We start from the raw sequence: 12,276 nt of genomic DNA, 5'->3' as shown, positions 1-12,276 counted from the left end.
CATTTTCATTGCTGTGACCAAAAGACTTGATGAGAACACAGAGGAAGAAAAGTTTATTTGGATTTTCACTGTTTCAGATATCTTAGTTTGTACATGGCCAACTCTATTCTTTGGGGCCTGAGGAAAATAGATCATCATGGCAGAAGAGTGTTGCACAGGAAATTGGCTCATGTCACGGCACCAGGATGCAGAGTATTGGGGGGGGGACTCTCCTCGCCATGGGAAAAATATATACCCCAAAGGCATGCCCACAAAGACCCATCTCCTCTATCCACATCCTTCCTGCCTATAGTTGCCATCCAGTTAATCCTTATCAGTGAATTAATGCACTGATTAAATGATTAGGTTATGAGACTCTTAATCTAATCTCTAAGCCCTATTGCACACGAGCTTTTGGGGTACACTTCACATCAAAACCATAACACTTACCTATTACCAAAAAAAAAAAAAATCAATATAATCGCTTACATCTTTTCAGATTATAATGGAATAAAATTAAAAATCAACAAGAAAATTTATAGAGACCACATAAACACAGAGATTGATCAATACTCTTTTTTAAAAATATTTATTTTTTTAGTTGTAGTTGGACACAATAACTTTGTTTTATTTATTTATTTTTATGTGGTGCTGAGGATCAAACCCAGGGCATCGCACAAACTAGGCAAGCGTTCTACCACTGAGCCATATCACCAGCCCTGATCAATATTCTTGAATAAAGAATGGATCATAAAGAAAACAAGAAGAGAAATCTTAATTTCTAGAATCAAAAATAGTGATACAATATACCAAAATCTCTGGATACTATGAAATGCCCACATTAAGAAAAAGAAGAAGAAGAAAAAGAAAAATCACAAAGAAACATTCTATATTATATCTCAAGACCCCAGAAAATCATGAACAAAGTAATTCCAAAACCAGTAGAAGAAGGAAATAATTAGGATCAGAGCCACAATTATAGAAATCAATATTATAAAATTAACACAAAGAGTTAGTGTAATAAATATCTGATTCTTTGGAGAAGGCAAACAAGATTAATAAACTCTTAGCCAAACTAACCAAAAAGAAAAAGAACACCAAAATCAACAAAATTGAAGATGAAAAGGGAAGTTTAACTTGGAAATTTCTGAAATCCACAGCATCATCAGGAGCTATTTTAAAACTTACACTCCAAAAACCTGGAAAATCTAGAAGGTATAGTTTCTAGACACAACTTAACAAAAATGAACCAAATGAATATAGAAAACCTAAACAGATCCATATTAATCAATGAAATTAAAGGAGTCATAAAAGCCTCCCACCAAATTAAAGCCCAGGACCAGATGGATTCTTAGCTGAATTCTACTGTATTTTTAAGGAAGAATTAATACCAGTATTCCTCAAATTATTCCACGAAATAGGAAGGGAGGGAATACACCCAAATTAATTCTGTGAAGACACATGAAGCACTGGGTATGGTAGCACATTCCTTTACAGGCATGTGGCTCAGGAGGCTGAAGCAGGAGGATTGCAAGTTCAAAGCCAACCTCAGCAACTTAGTGAGGCTCTAAGCCACTTAGTACCCTGTCCCAAATTTTAAAAGAAGGACTGGGGATGTAGTTCAGAACCAGTGTACCATTGGGTTCAATTCCTGTTCCCCCAAAAAACAAACAAAAAGACACGTCAAGCAAAGAAAATCAATATCCATAATGAATATAGACACAAAATACTTAAAAAAATATTAGCAATCTGCATTCAAAAACATACTAAGATTTTACACCACAATCAAGTTTGTTTCATCCCAGGGATCCCAGGTTGGTTCACATAGGTAAAGCAATAAATGTAATTCATCACATAAATATAATTAAGGACAAAAATCACATGATCATCTCAAATACATTAAAAGCATCTTATGAAATTCACACATTCACATGAGAAGCGCTGGAGGAACTAGGGGTAGATGGAACTTACTTCAACATTCTGTAGGCTAAATATGAAAAATTAAAGACAAAATTATACTGAACAGAGAAGAGCTGAAAGCATTTTCTCATCACTCCTGCTTAACATAGTTCTTAAAACTCTAGCCAGAGCAATCAGGAAAGAAAAGGAAATTAAAGAAATACAAATGGGAAAAGTTAAATTATGTCTGTTTTCTGTTGACATAATCCTATATTTAGAAAACCCCAAAAAAATCTATCAGAAGACTTAACAGAGTCATAACCATATTCAGGAAAGTGGCAGGATATGAGATCAACATACAAAAATCAATTGCTTTCTTATACTCTAATAATGAATCTGCTAAAAAAGAACAGGAAAACAATTTCATTCACAATAGCCTTGAGAAAATTAAATATCTTGGAATTGCCTAACCAATGAAATGAAAAACCTCTACAATAAAAGTTATAAACACAATAGGAAGTAATTGAAAACCTTAGAAGATGGAAAGATCTCCCATGGAGATATTGGATAGGCAGAATTAATATTGTCAAAATTTTAGGCCATATTACCAAAAGTGGTCTACTGATCTAATGCAATCCCAATCAAAATACCAATGTCCTTCTTCACAGAACAAGAAAAAACAGTCCTTTTTTATTTGGAAAAATTTAAAAGATCCAGAATAGCCAAAGTAATAATAATAAAAGCAATGTTGGACATATCACTATCTCAAATTATACCATGATGTTTTTGTTAATATAACAATGGGCATGAAGACCTACGGAATAGAAGACACAGAGATAAATTTAGATACTGTCATCTGATCTTTGACAAAGGTGCCAAATACATACATTGAAGAAAGAATACCCTTTTTATCAAATGGTACTAGGAAAACCAGGATATCCACATGGAGAAGAGTGAAACTAGATGCCTATCTCACCTTGCACAAAAGTCAACTCCAAGTGAATCAAAGACCTAGGAATTAGACCAGAAAAACTTTAAGTGTTAAAAGAAAACATAAGGTCAATACTACAACATATTGGTGCAGGCACCAGCTACCTTAAGAAAAATCTTAACGCTGAAGAAATAAAATCAAGAATCAATAGTAGAATGGCATCAGATTTAAAAAGCTTTACAGAGCAAAGGTAACAGCATGAAGTGAGAGCCTACAGAAGGGGAGGTCTATTAATATTTGCTTTATATATTGGGATGATCCAGTATTGGGAACATATACATTTAGGATTATTCTTTCTTCTTGCTGAATTAATCCTTTTATTCTTATATAATAACCTATTTTGTCTCTCTTTACTGCTTTGTATTTAAAAATTATTGTTATATTATTATGGCTACTTCTTTCCTTGAATTACATTTGCATGGGATATCTAACTCCATCCCTTTACTTTCAGTGTATTATGTCCTTAAAGATAAGATGAGTTTATTGTAAGCAGTATGCAGTTGTGTCTTACTTGTTTTATTGTTGTTTATCTATTTAGTTCTTTTGTCTTTTAATTGGAGAATTTAATCTATTTACATTCATGGTAATTATTTATAGGTAAAGTTTTAGTATAGCCATTACATAACTTGTTTCTCACTTTGTTGTAGTTCCTTGTTTTCTCCGTATCTTATCTTCCTTCATAATTAATTTACTCTAGTAGAATAGAATAAGAAATAACAACACACCTGTAATCCCAGAGCTCGGGAGGCTGAGGCCAGTTCAAAGCCAGTCTCAGCAACAGCAAGGTGCTAAGCAACTCACTGTCTCTAAATAAAATATTTTTAAAAGGGTCTGGGGATGTGACTCAGTGTTTGAGTGCCCCTGAGTTCAATCCACCATGCCAAATAAAGAAAAAAGAAATAACAACATACCCCTTAGACATTTTAAAGTCCTTGAACCCTAATAACCCAAATATTTCCCCGTTAATACTATCCTAATGTTTACATAAGTTTTCTTCACTCCTCTTCATTATTTTTTACTTTTCTCCTCAAACTGTATATTTTCAAATAACGTAGCTTTGAGTTTACTAAATCTTCTGTTTGATCTATCTTCTTATTGATGCCTTCCAAAGTATTTTTATTTTTTACTGAATATATTTTTCAGCTCAAGAATTTGTTTGATTTTTTTATACTGCTTTCATCTCTTTATTAAATATCTGTTAGAATATTGAAATGTTTCCAAATTTTCTTTAAGTTTGTTGATTTTTCCTTAAAACAATTTTCAATTCTCTTGAGTTTTTCCATGCTTATCACTATTTGTTATGGTTTGTATCTGGAATTTTTCCTAAAAAAGCTCATATATTGAAGACTTGGTATCCATACTGTAATGTTCAAAGGTGAGACTTTTAGGAATTGATTTGCATGCAAAGGCTTTAACCTCATCTACTGCATCATCAAGGATTAATCATCAATGGATTTATACTTTGGATTATTCAGAGGTAGTGGAAACTATAGGAGGTAGGACCTAGTTGAAGGGAGTAGGTCTTTGGGGATATTCCCTTTGGGACTATACCTTGTGCCTGGCCCCTTCTCTCTTCCTTTCTCTTTGTTCTTTGGCTGCCATGAGGTAAACAGCCTTCTCTGCCACATATTTTTATTGCCATGATGTTTTGCCATGCCTCAGTCAAAAAACAATGGACCAAAACCTCTGAAATCTTGAGACAAATTAAATCTTGTTTTTGTCAAGTAGTTTGTCACAGTGATGAAAAGCTGACTATCATACTATCTGGTCTGTCTCTGGCATCTCATTTGAAAATCATTTTGATGCTTATTGGCATGAGCTAAGAATCAGGTGTTTATTCCAGCCTTCCTAACCTGGATTGTTTGTATCTTTCCTACCAGGAATTCCAAACAGTCTCCTTATTTTCTCTGAGACTGTAATAGTTTCTATGATTCAGAACAGGTTAGTATCCAGGTCCAGATTTGCCTGGAGCCTGCTGGTGGTGTGTCATCACTATTTCAGTACTAGAGGTCAATCTAAGCCCAGATTTGTCCCAAATACACTATTGATTTGTTGTTAGAGACAACCAGTCGTATACTTAGAAAGAGTAGTTTATCCCCATAAGTTTCTTGCTGAGTCCAGGATAGGCCCAGATGTCTTGTTGACAGTTACATCTGTGGACATATACTGCAGAATTCTGCCTGACTATGGGTAATCACCATGGATGGACCAACCCCAGTCTCCACTAGCACATTTCTTACCACCAATGTCACCAAGCTGTGTATACCCTGAGCCCACAACTTACCAAAACCAGCACAACACTGCAGTAAGATCAAGACTCACACTTCTATGTGCTGCTTATTACTGAGGTATATTGTGGCCCTAAACTACTGCAGCCAATAAAAATTGCTAATAGACTAGGCTGCGTGTCTTCCCCTGTCACTGAAATAGTTCCAGAGACTCCATCTTCATACCAGCCTAGAGATATGGGCTGTTAGGATATACCTAGTGTGAAATTTCACCAGCCCAGCAGTAAATCCCAGGGCAAAGTCTTGTGCTTAGTAACCTGTCTTATTCCCAACAAATGGATTTTATACTATGATATGCTGCCCAAGGTTGGGATAGTGTTGGTGAAGGCTCTCCCCTGGCCACCAGGCTAATGCTAAGCATGGTCACACCTGAGTCTCATAGGTACAGGAGCCTGCACAATCTCAGGAGAAGGAAAGTTGTGCCTCAAGCCCACTCCAAGGCTAGAAATGATGCAGATTAAAACTTAAGTCTATGCAACCAATGCACAGATCTTCTCCCGATTCCTGGGTTGGTATAGAGGCTCAATCTATAAGCTCTGGCCTGTATATGGGCCTTTAGTTTCAACCAGGTGTTGGGTATTACAATAGTGGGTCTGGCACTATAGTCCAAGATAAATCCCCTGTTATCTTTTGTGCCTTGCATCCCAGTGGGTAAAGTCTTCCTCCCTACTCTGCCATGGAGGTTAGAGGAGGAGTGGTGAAAGCAGTCATCACTTGGCCTAATGCAGTTTTAGTTGCTCAGTCTGCAAGTTGGTTGGAGGCTTTACCCATCACTGCATTTCTCCAATGCTGCGTGGTAGCATGGTACATTTCATGTGTAAGGCCTGATCTTAATTCTCTCTCTGACCCACTAGTGGAGGGAATGGCTCTCCATGCTGGGCTGCTTGGAGTTGGGAGAGGGGTGACATGGGTTCTGAGCATTTTATAGGATTTCTTTTTCTTGTATCAATTATTATTTGTTTTTACTTTTTTTCGAATTGTCCTAGAGTTTTCAATATACTTTTACAGTTAATCCAAGTTCTCTTTTAAATAACATAATACTGTTTTATAGATAGTGCAAGTACCTTATAATAGTATCAAAGTATTCTTAATTCTTCCTTCCTGTCCCATTATCATTGATCATTCATTTCACTTATACACGTGCTATTCTCCTATGCTGTACTTTTTTTCTTGCAACTTAGTGTGTATCTGCAATTACTTAAAATGAAAAGCAAAAGAGAAAAAAAAATTCTAAGAAATGTTAGTGTGCCCTTGAGGAAAGTTTAAATATATTTAAGCAACAGAGAAAAAGGCAAAAAGGCACTTTATAACATAAAATTTCCAATATCTAGCATTCAATGAAGCAGAAGATTATAACCTATGATGAGAAAGTATTAATCAATAGAAACTGACTCAGCAATGGCACTTAGGATAGAATTTATAGACAAAGACATTAAATTATTATTTAAAATACACTCCATGTGCTCAAGAAGGTAGAGGAAAGTACAGGCATATTAAGAAGTAAATGGAAATATCAAAAAGACCTAACTTAAACTTCTAAAAATCAAAAACATAACATCTAAGATGAAAATACACTGGATGGGCTTAATAGTGGAATTGATACTGCAAAAAAAAACACATTACTATATGCTAAGATACACTATCCAAAATGAAACAAAAGAATGAAAAGATCAAAAATTGTTCACAGAGAATTAGTGACAGGCTGGCCAACTCCATGTTGCCTCACTCAGATGAAATAAAACTCCCAGAAGGAGGGGAAAATGTGTGGTGCAGAAATAATGTTTGAATAAGCCAAAAATGTTCCTAATTTGGTGAACAGTATAAATCCACAGATCCAAGAAACTTAATGAATTTCAAGCACAAGAAATATAAAGAAGATTGTACAAGGTACATCATAATTGGAATTCTTAAAAACATCTGGATGGGGGAAAGACATTAATATATTGAGGTACAAATATAGGAATAAATTGGGCTTCTCCACAAACTAGAAGACAGTGGAAGAACATTTTTAAACTATTGAAAGAAAAATTGTCCAACTAGAATTTTGTACCCAACAGAAATATCTTTTTAAAATGAAGGTGAAACCAATGCTTTTTCAGAGAAACAAAAGCTGAAAGAATCCAGCACCAAAAATAAAGTGCTTTAAGAAATGCTGTAGCAAGTCTTTCAGAGAGAAGGAAAACAGTTCTGAGGGTAATCTGAATCTACACAGAGGAATGAAGAGCATTATAAATGGTAAATATGTGGGTAAGCAAGAATATTTACTTCCTTGTCCCCTAACTAGGATTACATGAACAATGATGAAGGAGGGATAAAAATAATTGACTATAAAAGTAGGGCAAGAATAAAGTTAATGTGGATTTTCAATTATTTGAATCAATTGTTTTATATTGGCTATAATTAATATGGTTAAGTGCAGAGTTTTGTATTTTATTTATCTTCATGGTTTTTAAAATCCAGTGCTCATTTTTTATTTAGTTCAACATTTATTTCATCATAGAGTCAACCTCTATGGCATAGAATTTTTAATTTTCTGGGAAATGTATATTTAAAAATTTGTTTAACAAAACTCATATTAAATCTTTATTTGCAGTCTTCTACAAAGCCTTAGTAAGGGATAATTTTAAAAATAACTTCAGTTGCATACAATATGACATTTTTAGTAAGTCATTTCTTTATTTAATGATATTTTTTAATGTATAATTTTTCAAATTTGAGAATTTTTGTCTAAAATAGAGAATAGCCATGTCCCTTAACTTTAATTATTGCTTTAAGGCTGAAATTTTTAGAATGTTAAATTTTCTCTACATGTTATATTACTGGACTACATGACAGCTGGACTAAATCACCAATATAATCAGGGAGCAGCTGTAAGAAATAGGAGCCATTCATTCTGGCTGGCTATGTCATGCAGAAAGAGATTAGTACAAGAAAGTATGTACTTATCAGATCCTTAAGAAACTAGAGATGTGGACTCTAAGCTTGGCTTATAGGTGTGACTTTTAGAATAAGGTCAATATACAGATTATTAAGGGACCGACACCTTTACTACAGGTGGAAAACCAGAACATCACTGCCAATCCACTGTTGAATTTAAGAACATATTGCTAGAAGTAAGATCAGGAATTTACCACAATAGTTGTCTTTTGACATACTAAGTGGCCTCTTGACTGGGCTCTGAAAAGTTGCTTTCAAAACCAAATAGAGCCATCATCGCAATGTCCAAAGAAGCAGAAAAAAATGGCTTCTATCCCATTTTAAAAATTGTTTTCCAGACCCTTTGAACCCTGAGACATTGTGGAAACAGGCCAACTACCCTAAGGCCACCATTCCCAAAATTTCTGAAGCATAAACCTCTTGAAGCTGCCTCCATTGACAGTTCCCACCCATCTCAGCCTTTGCATGATTGTGGGCCAGGCATGTGAGAATACAAAGGAATCAAAGTCCCCATCCAATGAAGCATTCTCAACTAATGCCCCCATGCCATCATGCAGATAAGACATCCACACTTACCTAGTTAGTAAAAGTCCTGGCCCACAGAATCTGTTAGCACAATAAAATTATTATTGTTACACATCAACTTTGATGGTTTTTTTGTTGTTGTTCTGTTTTATGTGTGTGTATGTGTGTGTGTGTGTGCGTGCGTGTGCACACAACAGAAAATAACCAAAACATAATAGCATTCATATTTTATGTTTTTATAAGCACTTCAAAATACTTTAAAAGACAATAATACTCAGTATATCTCTGTATAGGATATATACAACAATTTATCTAAAGCCTTTTGTTTGATTGTAAAGGATAACTGGCTTCCAATTAGTCTTTAATCTAACACTGTAGTGAATATCTTTAGCAATAGATATTTATATTTTTATTTTGTATTTAGCATTATTTCTTTATCATAAATTTCCAGAATGACTGTATCTAAGCTATAACTAAATTTCTTTCTAAATATTTGGGGGTTTTTGTTTTGTTTTGTTTTGTTTTTTGGTACTGGGATTGAACTCAGGGGCACTCAACCACCGAGCCCCATCCCCAGCCCTATTTTGTATTTTATTTAGAGACAGGGTCTCGCTGAGTTGCTTAATACCTCACTTTTGCTGAGGCTGGCTTTGAACTAACAATTCTCCTGCTTCATCCTCCAAAGCTTCTGGGATTATAGTCATGCTCCATTGTGCTTGGTTTTCTAAATGTTTTATACCAATTCATATCTATCTTGAATATTTAGCAAGGTGATAGAAATATTAAAAATGAAAATTCATTTATATATATTTAAACGTTTCAACTACTAAAAAGAGTCTTTTTAAGTTAATCAGCCCTATTGAAAACAAAACTCAGGTGTGCCTGTGTGTGGTAATGTAAGCCAATCAAAAATGAGAAGCTGGGGGAAATTGGGCCACCACAGCAGATAGGGCAAAAAAAAAAAAGAAAAAGTATATTGAGTAATATTAATTGATACTGCTCTGTTATGAGCTGAAATGAGACATATTTACATGAAACAACCACCAAAAGATGATAACAACTAGGCAGGTATGGCTTTGGTTTAGCAAGTCCAAAGAGTTCTGGCTAAGTGGATAAATTTCCCTGTTCTCAAGGCTCTGCCATACTTTTGTAGGAAGAGGGCTGAAATTCATTCCACTTTCCTTTGAACAAACTGTGATCCCTACAGCAGAGTCTCATGTCTGTGAAAAAGGAAGTTTTTTTCAAAGGATATACCCAGGGTTGTGGCTAGTTCAGAGGGGGCATGTTGTTGTCATTGCCCCTCTACAGTAGTTGCCATTTTCTAATTCATACGAAATTGTTCATGCCAGCTGTTGACCTCAGTATTCTTCCTATTTATAAGTCTAGATTTAATAAAGAAGAGGAATCTCAGAGTTCTTGACTAAAGCTACACCATGGCTAACTCATCATGAAATATTTCTGCCTTTCCAGAGATATTATGTCAAAATGGGGAGTGATTGGTTCTAAAAGGCTTGGATCTCAGTGTATATTACATCTGCTTCCCAAACCCTACTAAATATGTCTTTACAATTGTTATCCATTGCCAAATACTTAGCTAACCTTGTGCTCCAGTTTTTAAGCATACAGATACTAACTGAGAAAAATCTGGATTAGAATTCTGCCTACCTAATTGCCATGTAGGTAATAAGAGAAAATTTTCTGAATCCTTTTTTCTGATCTTCGATTTCCTTATCTGTATTATTAGAATGATAATAATAAAAGCACCTCTATTGCAGCATTTTTGTGAAGATTAAATGAGATAGTATTATAACGTTCCCACTATTTAAATATTTGATACATATTAACTCTCATTTAAAAAAACACATGCCAACATATTAAAATTCCTTTATCGCCCTTGACTAGCTATAAGTACATACCAAATACTAGATCCATGTGTCCACTGTAGTATTAAGCATTCTTCTGCATGTAACTAACATCCTTTGAATGACCAAAGAAGCACATTTCAAAATGTGTTCTGCATATTGCAAGATTATAAGGTAATGTTTGAAACACAATTTGTTATCTTTAAGAAACATAAGAAAATATATTTTTAGTTGATTCATGTTAGTACCCCTAGCATGACTATAACCCCACCCTCAAGGGTTTTTATTTTCTTTTTGTTTTGTTCTTTTTTCAGTTATGTCAAAACAAAGTGTAACTCACAAGGCCTAAATAAACAGTAATCATTTGGACATGAGCAGTTTTATACTCTGGGACAAGAGTAATAATAATAATATTTTTTCAGTGTGCACTGTATGCCAGCATGTATTTGGGCATGTGACATGTACAATTACACATATGTATACACATGTACACATACACAAATCACAAAACTCCATGGGGCAGATAATAATATTTCAGATTTACAGATGAAGAAACTAAAGCATGGAGAATTTTAGTAATTTATACAGCTAATAAGATGCAGAACTAGAATTTATGCCCAGACAGCCTGGCTCCCAATATTCTTAATTGCCATTCTCAGCTACAAAATGTTCCTGTTCTAAAAAACTTTAAACTCTAGGTACTAAAAGTACTTCCAAGACTTACATAAATTAGAGTATATTTAATTTATGTAACAAAAGTCCAAGATTACAACTTATTTCATATTGCCATTAAATAATAAAGGACATAGTGGAGACATAGAGTAAATTTTAAACTATGTTAGTCAAATTATAAAAATACTCCTTAAAATTAAATATATTTTAAATTTTTTGCTAATTAAAAATAGCAAGGACTGAGCCATATTTATATGGTTCAGAACAAAAGGGATTCTTAACTCCTTTTCATTTGTTAATCTACATCTTTCAGTTCCTTTATGTGAAGATTTAATTTTGATATTTATACTGCCTTCTTCCTCTTGGTACAGACCATGTAAATGGACATTGCACAAGTCCAACTTCTCAGAGTTGCAGTTCTGGAAAACGTCTTTCTAGTGCTGATGTTTCAAAAATAAATCGGTGGGGTCCTGCAAGACCTCCATTTCGAAAGGCTCAGTCAGCTGCTTGCATGGAGATTTCTTTACCAGTAACAACAGAAGGTAGGCTAAATAGAGCAATTTTGTTGGTTACAGATAAAATTTGGTTTACAATGGAAACAAGTGTTGTGAACAAGGAATGGAAATCACATTGAAAAGATACAAATATCTACTAGACAATGAGTCACTGAGATCCTGGTGGGGCTGCAGCTAACTCCAAATCCATTTATTACCTCACTTCCTTAGTCATCTCTAAAACGAGAATGATTCCACTATAGAGAGAATCCACCCACTCTATAAAACAGAAAACCTATGCCTTAATCTATTCTCTATCCTTCCAATAAAAATTAGCATCTCTATCTGTAGATAGTTATTTAGTGTCTTGCAAGCTTAATTTCCTCAACTGTCCAATGAAGGTGATCAAGAAAAAATATTTTATTCTCAAGCTTAGAACTTCATCTTCATATATTTTAAAAAGGAAGGTCTGTTTGCTTTTTTATGAAATGAGTATGGGGCCATGGAATAAAGTACCAGAACCAAAGACTGGAGCTGTTAAGAAAGGAAAAGAAAGGGGAATCTTTTAACTTTGCTGCTGCTCTCCTGTTAATAAGAAATGTTAGCAAGAGAGAAAGGAAAAAATCATT

General features: G+C 34.4%; 1 protein-coding gene across 14 annotated transcripts in view; it reads left to right on the top strand.

Annotated features, from left to right (window-relative positions):
• Stxbp5l (syntaxin binding protein 5L) overlaps window positions 1–12,276 on the top strand; it is a 326,815-nt gene that overhangs the window by 288,689 nt on the left and 25,850 nt on the right. For all 14 annotated transcript variants that reach the window (XR_013436856.1, XR_013436855.1, XM_078044143.1 and 11 more), the window contains one exon: window positions 11,525–11,695. Coding sequence is in view for 12 of the 14 variants with exons in the window: in XM_078044143.1 (XP_077900269.1) it covers window positions 11,525–11,695 (171 nt within the window). In the remaining 2 variants the exon portion in view is untranslated. The remainder of the gene's footprint in view (window positions 1–11,524; window positions 11,696–12,276) is intronic.

This window comes from Ictidomys tridecemlineatus, chromosome 3 (assembly GCF_052094955.1).
Source record: "Ictidomys tridecemlineatus isolate mIctTri1 chromosome 3, mIctTri1.hap1, whole genome shotgun sequence".
Taxonomy (NCBI): domain Eukaryota; kingdom Metazoa; phylum Chordata; class Mammalia; order Rodentia; family Sciuridae; genus Ictidomys; species Ictidomys tridecemlineatus.
This window is presented reverse-complemented; position numbering and strand designations above follow the sequence as displayed.